Source organism: Aplidium turbinatum, chromosome 18 (assembly GCF_918807975.1).
Source record: "Aplidium turbinatum chromosome 18, kaAplTurb1.1, whole genome shotgun sequence".
Taxonomy (NCBI): domain Eukaryota; kingdom Metazoa; phylum Chordata; class Ascidiacea; order Aplousobranchia; family Polyclinidae; genus Aplidium; species Aplidium turbinatum.
Genome location: NC_137489.1, coordinates 16,007,933 through 16,026,498, shown reverse-complemented (window position 1 = coordinate 16,026,498; position 18,566 = coordinate 16,007,933). Strand labels below are relative to the sequence as shown.

The 18,566-nt window shown below is 38.5% G+C and overlaps 2 protein-coding genes across 2 annotated transcripts in view; one reads left to right on the top strand and one right to left on the bottom strand.

The window, feature by feature from the left end:
• The window catches only part of LOC145787210 (uncharacterized), a 36,931-nt gene extending 21,637 nt beyond the window's left edge, over positions 1-15,294 (bottom strand). The window contains exons 1-17 of the mRNA XM_082598934.1: positions 15,175-15,294; positions 14,395-14,584; positions 13,660-13,788; positions 12,134-12,241; positions 11,709-11,752; positions 10,824-11,010; positions 8,309-8,346; positions 7,536-7,725; positions 5,638-5,732; positions 5,349-5,504; positions 4,271-4,502; positions 3,680-3,901; positions 2,939-3,139; positions 2,555-2,643; positions 1,668-1,776; positions 1,243-1,347; positions 626-663 (exon numbers count right to left, since the gene is read on the bottom strand). Coding sequence (XP_082455060.1) covers positions 626-663; positions 1,243-1,347; positions 1,668-1,776; positions 2,555-2,643; positions 2,939-3,139; positions 3,680-3,901; positions 4,271-4,502; positions 5,349-5,504; positions 5,638-5,732; positions 7,536-7,725; positions 8,309-8,346; positions 10,824-11,010; positions 11,709-11,752; positions 12,134-12,241; positions 13,660-13,788; positions 14,395-14,584; positions 15,175-15,294 — 2,253 coding nt within the window. The remainder of the gene's footprint in view (positions 1-625; positions 664-1,242; positions 1,348-1,667; positions 1,777-2,554; positions 2,644-2,938; positions 3,140-3,679; positions 3,902-4,270; positions 4,503-5,348; positions 5,505-5,637; positions 5,733-7,535; positions 7,726-8,308; positions 8,347-10,823; positions 11,011-11,708; positions 11,753-12,133; positions 12,242-13,659; positions 13,789-14,394; positions 14,585-15,174) is intronic.
• A 1,068-nt stretch (positions 15,295-16,362) lies between these two features.
• Positions 16,363-17,868, top strand: LOC145787209 (protein FAM200C-like). Its single transcript, XM_082598933.1, has one exon. It carries the CDS (start codon positions 16,363-16,365, stop codon positions 17,866-17,868), a length of 1,506 nt encoding a protein of 501 aa, XP_082455059.1.
• The last annotated feature ends 698 nt before the right edge of the window (positions 17,869-18,566 follow it).

The following is an 18,566-nucleotide window of genomic DNA, read 5'->3' as shown; positions in this document are numbered from 1 at the left end:
AAGAGAATTTTGCTTGAATTGAATTTGAATCATAGCTACTTTATCGTCAGTGTTGTTTTGTTTCCATAAAATTTTTAACATTCGCCTGTATGTCCAGAGCTCGAAAGCATCGATCCGTTCGAAGGCAACCATTTACAAAAGTGATCAAATTTTCGTTGCTGATATGCACAACCACGGTATATTTCGATCAAACCGCCGGTGTAGGTTACGTTAGGGTTATTTTTTGTATTTTCAATAACTCTTCATGCAATCAGGTTTGTAAACACTGAACTGGTTTGGTTTTGAATCTTTATCCTCGGGCTGACAAAGCGTTGATAGGTTATCCTGGTAGTTTCGCATACTTGTGGAGGCTCTTGACACAGGGCCGGTTACCAAGATTGGCAAAATGAAGTTTTCCGATTGTTAAAGTGTCGTTGCCGAGGAATTATTCCATTCACTAGGTGCCGCTGAATGGAGAGCAGTCCTGACAAGCGCACACCCCGAGAGTCGAACCAGCGCCGCGTGATTTTGAGCCAGGCGCGTAACCACTGAGCTAGCGGGCGGGCAACTACATCTTACATGTATTGCAAAGCTTATCCAGTAGCACATTGGCCATAAAAAGGCATATCACAACTTAGTAACTTACTTTAAATTTTTTGCCTTTGAAAATACAGCCAGCACACACTGCAAAACAAAATATTATTAATTCAGTCTAGATTTGGGTATTTAAAAAAGGATTTGTTTTACAGCAATTCAAAAGCAAACAGGCTGGTTGCAGCAAAATGACTCGATTGGATGCAGATGGCGCTCTGCTTCGACGACAAAAGTTAAAAGCGATGACCAAGCTCAACAAAAATGTTTGATCAGCTACAGCTGTATCATCTTGTGTCACTAAATAAAGTGGAAAGTATCCGTGTTTTGATGAAATGAATGGCGACTGCTCTCTAATAGCTTCTCAGTGGAGCCCCGGACAAACATCGTCAATCTGGGGCAGTAAAAAGATAAACCCTTGGCTCAAATGGGTGAACGACGACACGAGTCATCAAAAGAAGCTGTGGAGTGGTGAGAATATTTTTTTGTTTTTTTAGAGTTCATCCTTAAATATCGTCTAATTGGAAGTGGATATTTTGTCCGACCACACAACCGGTACTAAAACTAACCTGCCTGGTTATAAAACTGAGAAATATTGTTTTCTTTTAAAAGATTGTGGTAATTTTAAAATGCAAGGTATGATATTGTTCTGTTCAACAGTGCACATCATACCACAAGCGTTGGAATAAATCGCACAGCCGCACTCATCCATGTCGACTACAACCGGCTCAAAATTTGAATTAGTCTCAGAGCAGACTGGGGGTTCATTGCAGCAACCTAAAAATATTAATCAATTGATAAGAAAATTTGGGGGTGAGGTAGGTAAATTAACTGGCAATCTGCTGTGATACGATTCGTGTCCTCTTTTGGACTGGGCAAAATGGGCATTTGGACAAAAAAGGACAACGCCATCTGATGTACAATAATACATGACAGTTTTAACAATGCACTTCAATTTCTTAAACGTGTTTTAATACGATCTGATTTCAATAATACACAGGTGCGAAAAAAAGCGTTTTGCATAACCATGAGAAAATCAACCAACAACATGTAAAAAAACCAACAAACTTTAACACCAAAAGAGATTTTCAACTCACACTTCTCTTTGACGCATAAACTCCCGTTTGGTTCACGCAGAACATAGCCACTGGCGCAAGTGCACCTTTCCATGTAGTGAACTCCACACTGGCCAAACGTAGGATGGTCCTGTATGTCAAAGTCAAGCAACATTAGTGACGTATAAGTAAACCACTTATATCGCGTCTATGTGGAAATGACTCTTTTTTGTTTTGGTTTCAAATCTTTATCCTCGGACTGACAAAGCCTTTGATCGGTTACTCCTGGTAGTTTCGCATACTTTTAGGGACTTTTGAAGCAGGGCCGATTCTTCTTGTTAATGTGGCAACAGCTTAGCCAACGGGGAAGACTGAAGGCCTTAAGCTTGTATTTTGGTTCAAAGTAATTTTTTCACGAAAACATTGGAAAAAAATAACATTTTTTAATAAATTATTATTTTACAAGTTTTAACAGACTTTTTTTTCGTGCATTTATCGCACTACTGGTTCATACCAAAGAGCTATAGATCTGCTTTTACCAGTCAATTAAACTCTTAGTGTTGAAGAAACAAAAGAGCCAATGAACTTTGAAAAGTCACAAAGCGCGTTTCGCTACTGATACAATAATGCAATTACATTAACATACCCAGGCTCTCAATAATTGTGCTATGTTATCAATTCCACTGTTAAATGTTACAACAGCATCGAAAACGATGTTGAAAAAGCATATTTTAATTTAGTGGCTCAATTCTCTCGGCAAGCAACCAAATCAATAAGAACTATTACCACAATTATCGCACAGAAATAAGCAATGTAACAGTGATGGGTGTGAGACTAAATAAATTAATTAAAGCTACTTTAACTCACGGCTACTTTAACTTTAACTCAAATCAAGCTACTTTACATAAATTAAAGCTACTTTAACTCACGGCTCTCAACACATCACGACATGTGCGTTCGGTTATGCAGCTGTCAATGCACTTGTTTCGGACTTGATTTCCAGGACATGCTATTTGCTCTGCAATAGGAAATATCTTGTTCAAAATTCCTACTGAGCAGAAGTTTTCGTTGATTTATAGTTTACCCTTTTAAAAGTAGAACATAAAATTATCTTAAACCTTTGAATGATGCCATTCCCTACTTTCTTGTTATAGATAGTTTCCAGACAGCAAAACCCGTCATTTTTACATTGATTCGACCTCTGCAGGCGTTGAAACAATGTAAAAATGACGGATTATGTTCTCTGGGTTGTAACTTGTTCAATGTTCAACTACATCTGCATCTTTAAAGACAATAAAAAAAAATCTAATCACCTTCTTTGCAATTCAGTGCGTTGAGATAGTCCCCACAAAATCCTTTACTCCTGCAGGATGCGATGTGCTGGTGGATGAATGAGAAAGTGCATGGCGAACATTGCAGGCTGATTGTTGACGATACCTCGCTGGATTTGAAGCATTGGGACTTGTCACAGAGGGATATTATTTGCTTAAGGGTCCTATGCTTTTGGCATTCAGCTAAAATGACAGAGGTAACAATCATATGCGATAACGCAAATCAAACGCAACCGGAGAGTCCAGTAGATGATAATTCGGATATTCTGAGATAATGATCACGATTGAGATTAGTGAGCTAGTCATGATGACTAAATCAAAGAAAAAAAGGCAAAAACAACATTCCTTCAGTGTAGCACACTTTTTGTGTAAGATACAGCTTCAATGTACAGCCAATAAACAACTATCTATCTAATGTATTCCTGAAAAATATTTGGCATTCTCTATTGATACCACAAAATGATATCAGGAAACACACGTCATTGCGATCTCTGATCTTTGGAGTTCTCGTTATTGCTTGATGAGCGGTTAAGATCTCAGTGGTTCAAAAATAATTAGTGGGACGACAGTTGGTTACAAACATTCATACAATGCTTGATGTTTGCTCTATATCAGACGTAAGAGCGTTCACATGATTTGTTGAATATTTCGAGTAAAAAAATAAAAAAAAATATCCCTCTACATCAGAGTTTAACTACAGAATTAAACCGCTTTCAATCTTACCGAAAACATCTTTCTTTAACACCGTGCAAGGATTGTGATGCTTGTAGTTAACGCAATCATGGCATGGAATGCAAGGTGATATTCCGTCACATCTGTCTTCATCACACGTGTTTTCTAACCCGCACGTCAATGGACAACTGGGGTCCAGTGCAAAGTCACTTTGGTTTAAAAGTGGCAAATCTTTGCACTCATCCTCGCTGTAGCCCCCGATTCGACAGTTTCCTTGAGAAAAAGTAGTTTTATATATTCATTGATGTTCTAAAATATCTCAAAACGTTTAGCACGAATTTCGGGAATAGGTTTTCGTTTAAGGTAATTATTTCGTCAAGATTTTTTTTTGTTTCATGTCAACCAAAGAAAATTAAATGCGAACTCCCCTAATCCAAAAATGCAACGACTAAGTTAAAAAAAAATTTTCAGTTTAAGGATAGCTTCCTATTCCAACAAGGAGCCGCAAAACTTATTTTGGTATTACTAAGACGGTTTCGAAACTCTGGCAATTTCGTTTTCACCATAATACAATCGTAAATCATACAAACCTAAACCTTATGAGTTACAAGTGCAGACTACAAATCACTGCTCTAAGCTTACCACATATCCCAGTTGTCCCCGTCGCCGAAGGTCGCACATAAAGGTCAAAGAACCCGATGGTGTCATTCTCTCTTACCACGTTGGGGTTACTATAGGTCACTGTCAGGTCAATTGGGGCAAGATGCAAAGTTACATGAGTAACGTGAGTTTTCTCGCCAATGTCTTCATTGTTTATGAGAAGGTCCACCCCAGCTTGGGAGTACTTGGTGATGGGCCGTCCGTTTAAAGTAACCTTTGAAAATATTTATTGAAAGGGAGTAGTTTATTTTTAACATGATTCCAACAACTCTAAAACATTTGGAAGCAAAACACGGCAGTTCTAGAGTGCTATGTTGTTCTAATTGTGTTCACAGCTCGACAACATAATTTTGTCTCGAATGCAAAGAGGTTGCTTAGTCTTAGTGGTTAAATCTTTACAAAATCAACTTAAACTTTTTTTACTTTGAAAAATTACTAGGAAACAAGGGCAGCTACAGCTTTCCTGCTATGGTCTCTGTTGTACAAGGCGGAATGTGAACTCTTGGAGTTGCCTTACAGATTAAATGTATTCACATTGAACCGATAAATTGTAATGTGACTACAATTCAAATACAATACTGTAGATATTAAGGACCCATAGTAACATGCATGAGACTGTAATCGATGAACATATTACGGAGGAGGAATTAAACATGCTCTTTTGTCAATCCCAAAAATTATATTCAAAAATATTAAAACTAACTTATAATGCTTACTGTATCATGTGCACAAAAAATTGTTTGCAAAAATATCCTTCCAGCGTCCATTACTCAAGCTATCTTATGCATTCTACATTAGGTTTGCCAAATAAGCGCACAAGCAATGCATCGTGGTAACATTAACTAAAAGGTGAAAAAATGAATGACACTGTTTACCATGCACAATGCACATAAGTTAAAAGCACATCACTCTACTCTGGTGTACTATGGCATACACTAGGCTACTATGATTTTGAAAACTAAAAAGTAGCCTACTGTTCATCAGTTGACAAGTTTCTATGTTTTGTAACTAAACTGTAGCCTTATATCAGCAGTTAAACAATCACTCATCTGATACATACAGCTCCAGTCTTTCCAGAGATGACAAAGACTTGTTGATAGTAGAATACATTCATCTCTTCAATGCACATTCTATTGTGTCTTATCGTTCGGTGAGGGTAGACGTCCCGGCAGTGGCCTTGTTTTAACGACACTTTGTACACGTCACTGCCTGTCTCCTGAAAAACAAGTTAACTGTTTTGTAAACTAGCTTCCTAGACAGCAAATCAACCGTTTTTTACATTGATTCAACGTCTGCAGACGGTAGCTGCAGTAGGAAGTGTGAGGATATGTTGAAACAAAACATTTTACCTTTGATGCCAAATACGTACAATTCCCGCTGACATCCATCTCCGTACGACAATGATAAGCTGTCAGTAACAATGTACCCAGGGAAGAACAGTGACCTAAAAATTGGAGACAATATTTAGCAGTAAAACAGTTAAGTTTGGTTCCCTTCTAAACATCTGCTATTTTTGTCAACAAAGAAGGTAGATGAACTCACACAGACATTTGAAGATCTTGCAGCATTCGTTTTCAGCTTCGATGATTAAGCTTTGATCCGGTCCACAAGTGGGCACTGCTGGGCAAGTTTTCTTCACTAAAAATAACGCGATTGTACCGTATTTACTTGATTGGAAGCCGCGCTTGATTGTAAGCCGCCCTTGATTGTAAGCCGCATGTGATAGTGTTAAAAAATTAATGTAAGCCGCCCTTGAATGTAAGCCGCAAATACTGTTATATGATCTTATAATTTTACAATATAATTTTGAAAACCGCAAGGTTGGCAACCCTGACCATAAATAAAACTGACAACTCCTTTTTTTCTTTCGAATACACGTCATAAATGCATGTGACAATTTAAAATGCACGTCACAACTGCACAATTGTCGGCATCAGACAAGGCAGTAGGGCAAAACATCTATGGCAAAGTCGACAAGGAAAAAGGCAAAAATAAAAAATGTAAGCCGCCCTTGAATTTAAGCCGCAAACATGATGGAAAAAAAAAACTTTATAAGCCGCGGCTTACAATCAAGTAAATACGGTATTTGCCTGGTGTCGCTATACAGTCATATTCTAGGTAGGCACTTAAACATAAAAATTTTTGTAAGACAAATGAATCATTGGACCAATCAGAAGTTGAAGGGAAAACAGAGAAAACGTTTCAGGTATAAAGTAAATTAAGTCAACGATTCATCGTCCACAGCTTGGCGTAGAGGGTTAGGGCAGTGGTAGTCATTTCGATGACATGGTTTGGATGGGAATCGAACCCACAACTCTTTTTTCTTCTGTAATTACCAAAGTTCAAAGTAGAATCAACTGTCTGAGTGCTAGAAGGGTCACAATTGGGCGGTAATCTCTTCTGATTGGTTGGCGGTGTCATCGGGTCTTACAGGAAATTGTCATGTTTAAGCGGCTACCTATGTTCTGACTTGCTCAAGCTACAACATATATTTGTCATACCTACTTGTTGATAATCATACGGCAATCGCAATACGTCAGTCAAATCTACATAACATTCAACAGATAATCACCATCCTACCGTATTCGGAAGAAGAAAGTTAAACTCCTTAAACAAATAAGCAGTCGAGTATCTTCAGACAGAATTGTTTGAGAATTAAAGTATGAAGGAGTTTGGTTATAACTTGTACTATAAAGTGCAGCCGCCCGGTTAGCCCAGTGGTTAAACACCAGACTCAAGATCTAGCGGCATCTGTTCGGCTTGTGGGGTGTGCGTTTGAGCAACGCATTTCAGAACTGCTCTACATTCAGCGGCACCTCGTGAATGGAATAATTCCTCGGCAACAATTGGAAACTCGACTCTGTCAATTTCGGTGAGCGGGCGTGCTCAGTGGTTCAAAGCCTCTACAAGTATGCGAAACTGCCAGGATTAAGCTCTCAAAGAAGCTTTTCCAGTCCTACGTTAAAGATCAAATCAATCAATCACGCTTTTCTTAAAACACAATTAATGAAAATCTTGAGCTTAATTTTGTTTTTTAAAAGGAAGGGGAATGAAAATAGAATCTAATTCAATAGGCTAACTGTTTTCCACAATTAATAATACAAACGTTCCTATTTCACTGTTCACATCAATTTCTGTATCATCTGGCCGTGAAAACCACTTTGAGAACGGCATGTTAACAATTGAATGAACGTGTGGGCGGTCAACCTCTTGTTTGTTTCCTTAAGAAAAACAACACTATTCTCACCACACATGAATCTTCCAGGGCAGCAGTGAGCATCAAGTGGCACTTCAAGCTCACAGGGGCCACATTGCGGATTAGTGGGGCACTCCTTCAGAGGGAACGATATCGGTTTAGGGCAGAAATCTTCCCTGAGCTTCACGACGCGCAAAATACTGCATAGAGGATCATCGGGATCGGGATATTCGTAACCAACCTGAAAAAGTCATAATCATTAAATGAATCTAATGCCCAGTAAATTACAAAAGGAAATGTTCTGCAAATAAACAACTTATGTTGTTATTTCTCCAAGAGCATAAGTCAGTATTGTAAGTTTTGACATCCCTTGAAATTTAGTCAGAAAGGATAACTAGAGAATTTCTGGGATCACTGTCGCAGCCCCCTACATTCACCTAATCTCAAAACTGAGTTTTTATATCTATTATCATTCATCATTACTTGGTCTTATTCAGATGGTTAATGCAAGTCACAGTAAAATACGCCTTCCTTTCTTATTCCAGATCGTACGACGATAAAGAAAATAAAGTTCGATTTCATTCAGATGCATCCCAAATTTTCTGAGACGATTTCATCTCAGACAAAGATATACTACAAAGTTATCAAATGTTCAAAAATTTAACTTCATTAATCCAAACTATTTCGTTAATTTTGTTCGTTATTTGTTTGAAAATGGCTCAAGCTTTTTCAAAACCGTTAGCAAGTGCAGCCTACAAAAATTGTTTCATAAGCAATTTCACTGAAAAGAAGCTAACTATTAATACAACATGATGAATACAAACCTTCCTCAGCGCGTTGTCTGCAAAACCGTATTGGCAATCTGAAAGTAAAGACGGAACACGCTACTTGTACGTTACAATAATATTACCCTACTGCACTTAGGTGATACGTCACGAACAAAACAGCCAAACAGCTACAAGAAATCACCATTTTTTAAAGTTTAATTATTAGGAAAGGAAAGGGCAATGGTGATAGCAATGTGTGGGGTAAAAACAAAGATGGAGAAAGACGGAAGAGCTGATGGATATGCTAGAGATGAGGGAGGCTATTGAACAACCTGCAAGGGCAAATAGAGTAAAATGGTTATGGACATGTACTAAGGAAGGTAGTTTTTATGGATAGAAATTAACTTTGAAGGTAGACGGGGAGAGGAAACGGGGACGTCCAAAAAAACATGGAAAGAACAGGTGTAAAATGAGGAAGAAAAAGTTGAACTGAATGAAGAAAATGCGATGAACAGAATAAGATAGAGAATAGGAGTGAAGGCAATCGTTGCAAGGAAAGAAGCGGCCACTTTTACTAGTGGAAACAATGATGATAATGAATTTGAGACTTGCTCGAAAACAATAAGTGTTAATCACCACAGAGTTTTCAGAAACGTTTTTGAATTATTTTAAATTTGTCTACTTCGAAAGCAAATGCAACAGTATGAACTCACCAATAGCCAGGACTTTAATCAGTGCTTCTCAACCCCTGGGTCGCGACCCAAAACTGGGTCGCCGTTTCATTTGTCTGGGTCGCTGTGCGATGTGGTGATAAAAAATAATGTCCTTGAGCAAAATTAAAACTGCCTACCGCTACTGTAGTTTTCGTAATTTCTACTACCATATTCAAATTAGGCTACGCCGCAGGTTTCACCCGACGATTTTGCCACACGCATTTTGCGGTGAAGTGTACACAACAGTGCACACTAGACTAATTTGAAAGACGAATTTTTAACTACAAACCTTTACAAACAACAACACGAGGCGAAGATATCTTTGCTTTAGTCGCCTCATTTATAAATGAAGAGGGATTATAGAGTGGACAAAATTTGCAGTGATAGAGCTCCAGCTATGCTCGGATCCCGCAAAGGTTTTACTTACTGCTCATGTGAAAGAAATGAATCGAAAATAATGTAAAGAAATGAAAGAAATGAAAGAAAATAATGTAGACTACACGTCAGTCACTGTTTCGTCCATCGAGAAAATTTAGCATCTTGCAGGCTTTCCACCGAATTGGGAACTGCCATGCAAGATGTAATTCACATCGTCAACTTCATAAAGGCCAAATCACTGAACTTACGACTGTTTGAAAATGCAGAATACAGACATCTGTTAGAACTTTTCTGATCTGAGATGATTATCTTGTGGCAAAGTACTGGAGAGATTTGTAACTTTGCGAAAGGAGGTGAAGGAATTTTTGATAAACAAGAAGAATAGCTTGGCAGAAAAATTTGCTGATCAAAAGTGGCTTTTGTTTGTGGTGTATCTTTCTGATATATTTTCGCAGCTGAAAATCTTGAATACATCTTTGCAAGGACCAAACATAATGTTGGTCGATGTATCTGAAAAACTGATAGCTTTTACAGAAAAGCTGAAGTTGTGGAAGAGGAAGATCGCGTCCCAGAAAGCAGCAACATTTACTGTTTTAATTAGTTACTGGTAGATACGGAGTTAGGCTTTGACGATGTCCAGCTTGTCATAGAAAGGCATTTGGGTTTATTGATACGAGAATTTGATTTGATTATTCCTAAAATTGCAAAGGATTTGGAATGGGTGCGCAATGCATTTGCTATTGATGTTGATACCCTGCCTGAAAACTGCCAAAGCATTTTTGGGTTTCAAGAGGAGTTTATTGACATTCAGTGCGACAGTGCGTTGATGAACTGTTTTAAGAAAGAAACCCTTGGTCAATTTTGGACAAAAGTCAAGAATGAAAAGACTGTTGTTGGCACACTAGCAGTAAAAGCTCTCCTGCCATTTGTTACTACCTGCTTGTGTGAGAGTGGGTTTTCTGCGCTTACTCACATCAAAACAAAGGGAAAAAATTGTCTCCAACCTGAAGATGACATGAGATTGGCACTGAGCAAGATAGCTCCAAATTTGACAAATTGTTGAAACAATACGAAGTCAAACTCACATTAATTAAATTTGACATTTTTTTGTTATGTTTAATCGTGTTATACATGAGTGTGGCTCATATTTTCATGCTTGCAAACGTTGTGCGAAACGTAGTTTTGGAAATAGGGTCGCCAAATCTTCGCTTTTAATTTAACCTTAATTTTTGGGTCGCCACAAATAAAGGTTTAGAAGCACTGACTTAAGTGATTAATAAAAAGAAGTAGACTAAGCTCTTCGGCAGAACTTAACTGCAATTATGGAATAAACACTGACAGCTGTACTGATAAGCCTACACAATTACACATCTATGGTAGAAAAGCGATTTAAAACAGTCTGGTTGGTCTTTTATTTTCAACATTACACGAACAAAAGCCTCTTGCAGTGAAGCAAAGAATCCTTCATGGCTTGGACTTACCACAGTAGTATCGCGGACAGCACGGATCCGTTGAGGAGTAGTTTTGCATTCGTACATATCGTTCATCCATGCAGGACACTGTGTCCGGGCAAGGAGCACCACCGATTACAACTTCATGGTAGGATCTCAGTTTGTCATCATAGATGCATTTGTATAATTTACAGCCGTCCACCCACGTTTTGTTCGGCTGTGAATATTAGGCAACGATGCCAGGTTTGATTGTCAAATCAAAATTTAAGTATGCTAGCCAGCCTAAATAATTTCGTGTAACAAAAGCGGATAGAAGAAACACAATAAAAAAGTTGTTTTTCAAAATGTTCTTCTGCTCAGACGATTAGTTGACAATGAACAACAAAAGGAAGACAAATTCAAACGTTAAATTTGCGATATTGACGGTATCAAAATGTTCACAAAATAATTTTATCACAATAATCCAAAGTCAGTCACATGAACTCTCACCAAAAATATATCTCCTCGGACAATACAATCTACACTTTCTGTGGAATGAAAATAATGGTTAGAAAGGTCTTAGTTCAAAAATTATTCATACAAACACACAACGTCAAAATATTATAGACCCACTCATGTTCATAGTGCCTGAAGATTTCACAAAAGACTGGAATTATCTTGTAGTTGACAAATTTTAAGGACAAACTAATTCAATTTTTTCTTATTACTTAACTTGGAACGGTTAGACGTGTGGCAAGTACTAGCTTGTTAAACTGTGAACATTATTTCAAATACGGTACTCAATTTATAATGTTTGTGCTTGGTTGGATATAAAAACAAAAGCAGACGAAAGAACTTGAAAACTTTAAATTTGTAGAAAACAAACTAATCAAAAAATACAAAGCCCAAAATTGTAGATGTAGATACTAAACTCACCTTCAGCGTTATTGCATGAAAGCAATTCTTGGCCATCGCACTGGCTAAACAAAAAGCTTGATATGAAGAAAACGCCACCCGCGATTTAATTTAAAGCTTAGTAGCACCAGGAATTGCTTTCATTCAATAGCATTGAAGATGAAAACAGTTTAGTTTTCGAAACGTTTGCTGAACATACAAGCATCTACATTTTGGGCTTTTTATTTTTTGATTAATTTGACCAGGCGTTCCAACCATTTTGCTTCACTATCGTCCTGGTCTTCAGAAATCTTTACTCATTGCTGTTTGATGATAAGCATAAAGCATTCTGTTGGATCTCTACTTTAATGACCTATCTTCCTACCTTTCTCTTATTATCAAACTACACAGAACATTTTACAACACCAACTTTAAACAATGAAAGTGGCTATCGCTGTAATACTTACCACATTCGTAAGCGTCACAGCACTGATTATTTCCATCAGCTTTAGTTGTAAGTATCGGTGCCTGTCCAGGCGGACAGGTCTTCATTGCACATAAACGTTCATCACATTCTGAAAGGATTACAAGTAAACTAAATGAGTGAAATAAAAAATAAAAAGCTGAATCACGTGTAAATTTGAAAGATAAAAATGAAATCGAAAGCACTCTATCAATAAGCCAAGTTCAAAAAAGCAACTTTTATTAGAGTTCGGAACTTGCATGATTTATCGATAAAGCTTTCGTCACCAAAAAGGTACCTTTTTAGTATCTTATTCAAATAGAACTTCATATGTTAAATCGTTCGGTTGCATCTTAAATGAAGCATCCTTGCGCAATTTTTACCTCTCCGTGACATCGAGAAATCGATTCAGAGGTAATGAGACGTCAGTGTCTTTTTTATTACTATTATTAAGGTGCCTGCACTTCAGTTAAAAATAAAGTGTCTGACCGTGATCGGTTTTCATATAATAAACAAACAAATCGGTCAACTTGCAAACCGGTTTGTTGTAAATTGAAGAAAGGTCAGTCAAGGAAAGGCTCTGGAAAGGTGAACTATGGTGATATTATGCATTTTGTTGTTGGTTTTTTAGGCAGTTCATCTCCACTTCATCTGACTCCTAGTCGAGTCTTGGTAATACAATTTGGGTAGAGAGAAAACTTTGTTGAACCATAAGCAGATAAAACCAGGTATAACGACACAGTGTTTAAATACTTTCAGAATAAATGACGAGTCTTAATTCCTTTCTTCTGTTCAGTTCACTCTTATTCTGTTCTGTGTTTCGCTGTTTAGATGCTTAATAATAGTTAAAACACATTGTACAACCGAAAACGTTTGCACTTTTTAGTTTATTTAAAACTGTATGTTAGCCTATGATAAAAGCCGTGTCCTTGTTTGGTTTATCTGCGGCGAGCCTGACCTAAAATCGGAAATACTTTTGCAGAAGCAAAACCAGGGACAGCAAAACCAGGTAAGAACTTAAAATCAATCTTACCACAAGTGAAAGCTTTGCAGCAGGTTTTGTTTTGTATTTGGTTCGATATCATAGGAAAGCGGTCACTCTCTTGGCACCTGTAGTTGCAAGTTAATTGAAAGCAGAGGTCTGTGGCTTCATTGTCTTCACATATTCTTTTGCAACACTGTCCATCGTACTCATAGTAGATTTCATCCTAAGAATACTTTAATTAGTAAAATGACACATTTAGGTGTGTTTTCTCTAGTGCTCCACCACACTGAAAAAGCGTTTTCAGCAGCACTGTACACAAGCGCAAGGGCACTGGTGCGCAGTGTCAAAATATTGGCTGCCCAAGTCGACCAGACAAGACATCTGAAAAGGTTGGTTCTAGGTGATGATATGGCACGAACTGACTCAGTGTTTTTTATGAGCACCTTGCCGATCCAGGTTGCCCAAGTCGACCAGACAAGACATCTGAGAAGGTTGGTTCTAGGTGATGATATGGCACGAACTGACTCAGTGTTTTTTATGAGTACCTTGCCGATCCAGGTTCGCACTCAGATATGTAAGGAAATGGTCGTGTCGAACAGGGATTCTATCCAGAGGGACTCGTAGCTGGCGGTCAGCTTCCTTGTTAAGGTGGAAGTACCTGATGGTGGTTTTACCTGTGCTGAGTGTTGGTCACCAGTTCATTAAGTATATTGTGCAATTAGCTTCATATCCTTAGTGAGAACTTCTTTTGCCTTAGTCCTTTTTTTTATCAGAGTAAGACTAAAACCCGTAAGTGTTAAACAAACAATTCACAAACCGTAAAAGGTCTTCCTCCTGGGTCCAAGCAGAGTAGTGACTCTGAAATATCAAAATTTCGTTTTAAATCGTGCCAGAAACATATTGAGTTCTTACAATGGCTTCTAATCAACAAAGTGTAGTACGTATTGCGACTCGCAAATCGGTGAAGTGTCGAACAGAGAATATGGAAAAACTGACAACATGACGGATAATTTAAATAAGAGTCAACCAACAGTCAGGATAAACGTGGTGTGTACAAATATAATGGAAGAAGGTTGTTTACAGGGCGAAATATCGCTTATTAATCCTCTAGATTCTAGAACTTCTCAACGTTAATATCCGATATTATTGTAAAGGGAATATCTGCTGCGGGAAAAAGAGTATCTTAAAGCGGCATTTCAGAATGGGAAACACCATGCAACAACTAACATTACAAAATGCAGTAAAATTAAAAACAAAACCGTCAAGTTTCATCTATTTACCGCAAGTCAAGATTGGACAACACTGAGACGAGTCGTGAAAAAAATCTCCCTTTGAGACGGTCTCGTATTCGCTACAGCGCATTCGATCGTACCACTGAGGGCACGTGACATTCAGGATCAAGGGGTTGCACCGGCACTCCACTTCTGGGCAACAAGGATTCGGATCTGACATATTGTTCTCGTACTTTACCTGAAAATGGGGACGGGTCATGAAACCTAACCCTTAAACACTTAAGTTCAGCTGCAGTGAAGTTTGCATGCCCTGAAGCAACACAACCCAGTTTGTTTTTTGTTTGTCGTGGTTGAAGATTTAGATTAAGTGGACGAGAAGGCAAGGAAGCCAATCTTCGTGTCCACCTTCAGGCATGCCTTTAAGTGTCCTGCCAAAGACACAGCTAGTGTACATGCTCTTGAGCGGTGTCGAACCGGCGCCCTTTAGATTGCCGTTCCGTGTCTCTCACCACTCGGCTATGCAGCCGACGACCCAGTCATATCACCAGTTAGATCAGAAAGCAAGGAACGTTGTTGAGAAGTCTTTGAAAGTTTTAAAAATTCAGCCTTCGCGAAGCGTTAATTATAGTTTATCATTCAGGATATTATTCCTGGTTTGTTATTTTCGTTGCTTTCCAACTTAACCTTTACTTAGATAGAGCATCAAGACATTGGCGTTATCATCTTCTTTCTCCAGCACATTAAGTTTGAACAAAAACAACCATTTGCAGTGTGACATAGTTGATTATAAATTTGTTGAGAAATAAACGCAAGGGAAGTGTGGCGTACTTCATAAGCCTCTTCATATTTCGTGCACAAGTCGCTTGGTGGAAGAGGACACAGTTCAGTTTTGTTGACGAGGACTCGAACATGGAGGCAGCCTGGCTCATCATCAGCAATGCACACCATCGTGACACACTCTCCTTCATTCCATCTCTCGTTAACCTTCCAAAATTTTAAGTTTATTTTTATTTTTGTTTTGTCGGAAAACAACAGCAATTATAACGTTACAAATAGTGTAAGGGAACAAAACCAACAAAAGTTTGTATATTTATCTACAAAAAAAAACTTAAGTGGAGGTTGGCTACCATAAATCATCTCGTCTTGTCCAACCGCGTTACTGCAATTGAGGGCATTGTTTAAACCAGTGTTCTTCAACGGGGGCGATATCGCCCCCCGGGGGGCGATTTTGGCCATTGCGGGGGCGATTTGTACAATTTTTGAAATTGGGGGCGATTTTACTGTTTAGGGGGGCGATTGGTAAGGTCGAGCGCAATTATCGATCAAGATCGTTCTGAATCCTTAAACTACTTTTTGGTTTGTTCGACTCAGGTTTGAGTCGTTTGTTGCAATGCAAATGCGTGTGTGCCTGCGCGATTTTGAGTGTGCTCTGATCAAGCACGTGGTAATTTCGTTCGACAATCGGTATCTTGCAAGTCGGACGTTTATTTGTCGTAGGGTACTGCACTTCAAAAAACTGACTGATTTATGCAGGGTGTGTGCGCCGCACACCCATTGTCAGGGTGTGTGCGCCCCACACCCATCAAAGTTCAAACATGGTTGATTACGGTATTAAGTAGGCTACTTGGTAGCCTATATAAATGGTGAAGGCATGGTATGCAAGTAAGTAGGCTACTTGGTAGCCTATATAAAAGGGGAAGGCATGGTATGCAAGTATGTAGACTACTAGGTAGCCTATATAAAAGGTGAAGGCATGGTATGCAAGTAAGTAGGCTACTTTAGATTTGACAAAAAAAGTGCATTGACGGCCCTCCCTATTATATATAATAGCAGTACAAGAAAGTAACGGCGATTTCTTAAATTGTTAGTTTTTTGTTTTCTAGTTTATTTTAAATTCAGTAATTTTATTGCGGAAGGTTATGGCTTCTAATTCTAAAAAAGCAAAATTTAAGTGCCGTTCTTATCTTGTGGAGTAGCCTATACATTAACTTTGGTTTTGTACCATGTCCATCAAATATGCAACTTCCCATGTGTCTTTTGTGTAAGAAAACTCTTAGTAATGAGGCTATGAAGCCGTCAAGGTTGAAGGACCACTTAAACAGGATTCATCCTGACAAAGCAAACAAGCCAGCGGAGTTTTTTCAAGCTTTAAAAGAGAGTCATGCTCAAAGTAGCATATGCAATATTTTTGCTAAAAAAGGTGACCAAAACGTGAAAGGACTGATAGCTTCTTACAAGATTTCTATGTTAATTGCGAAAAAAGGCTTGCCCTTTACTGTTGGAGAAAGTTTGGTAGCACCTGCTGTTAAAGAAATTATTTCAACTGTGATGGAGAAAGATCCTGCACCTGTACTCCAAGCAGTTCCACTGAGTGATACTACCGTAAAGCGAAGAATTGATGAAATGGGTGCAAACATTGAAGAACAACTTTGTGAAGTGCTACAAAAAACTTTTTTCAGCTTACAACTGGATGAAACCACAACATCAGACAGTAATGCATTACTAATGGCTTATGTCCGCTATATATTTGAAGGAAAAATTATGGAGGAGCTTTTATATTGCAAGTGTTTGGAAACAGACACTAAAGGCCAAACAATATTTCAAACTTTGTTAGCTTACTTGCAAGACAAATCTATCCCTCTTACAAATATAGTAGCATGCGCTACTGATGGTGCCCCAGCGATGGTAGGCAGGTATCGGGGGTTTTCATCTTTACTTCGGCAAAAACTTCCCCATTTGTTTACTGTGCATTGTGTGATACACCGTCAGCATTTGGCTGCCAAACGCCTTAGTCCACGTCTGCAAGAATCTTTGGGTGTTGCTGTTAACGCAATTAACAAAATAAAAGTTAATGCCAAAAATAACCGATTGTTTCGACAGCTGTACAAAGAGAACGATGAAGAATTCGAGCGTCTTCTGCTTTATACGGAAGTTCGTTGGTTGTCGAAAGGCGAATCTCTTTCAAGGTACTGCGAACTTTACAAAAGTGTAGTGGAGTTTCTTGGTGAAGAATCTGATCTTGCTAAAGATGTAATTACCTGCCACCAAGATGTCAGTTATTTAGCAGATTTTTATGAGAAAATTAACAGCGCAATCAACACACTCCAAGGTAGAAATGCGACGTTGGTTCAATGCAAAACAATAATCCGTGGCCTAATGAGCAAGCTGGAGCTTTACCAACAAACCCTGAACAGAAGAGAATTCCATCACTTTCCTCGAATGTCAAAAGTATTGGTTGATGTCACAGACAATCATTTGCTCATTTACATTGAACACCTGAAAGCTGTTCAAAAAGACATGTACGCTCGATTTAAAGATCTGCTTGATCTTGAAGTTTTTCCATGGCTGGTAGAACCATTTACTGCGAACATCTCAGTCAACGAATGTGATTCTGCCATGCAGGAACTACTTATCGACTTGCAAAGTGACGAAGAAGCTCGAGCAATTTTTTTCGCACATGGATGGGCAGATTTCTGGATCAAGTGCAATATGATCGATTTCCGGAACTATGGGCAAAAGTGAAGTTGTATTTATTGGCTTTTCCTTCGACATACATTGTTGAACAAGGTTTTAGTGAAGTATTGCACATGAGAAATAAATACCGAAACCAACTTGACATGAACAAGACTGGAGGAAATGCAATTCGACTTAAGTTGACTGGCTTGCACCCAGCTATTACTAGTCTTGCAAATAAGCACCAGGCGCAAGGGTCGCATTAATTAGCTTCCACGAGCTGTTGTATTTCAATAAAATGCGCTTGCTTTTGCTTATTTATATTGTTGGGATATTTGAAGTTTTGTATGTAAATTTTTAGCGACATGAAGGTATCGCTGCAGCGCTTCGCGTTAATTCTAGGCGAAAAACGTTTTACAAACGCACGATATTCTTGCGTGTTTATTCTGTGAGCTGCTGCGAATGGTTTTCACGGGAGGCGGAACTCAAATCATTGCAGTGAAACTAAACTTCCTTGTCTCCGCGGTTCGCTAAGTGCAGTAGTGCTGGGCGTTCTTCTTTCGCTGCAGTCTTTCATTGTTTTGATTGTTTATTTACGTAATAAAGGTATCGCAACGAGTTAACGAGCCGAATCTCCGATGGTAATAAGAAGAAAACGAGTTTTGCTTTCGCAATACGCATACAAAGCCCTCGATAGTTATTTGTATTCTTCTCAAGCTACCTGCGGCCGAGCAGAGCTTACTTTCGGTGGCCGTTTCTGAACCCTT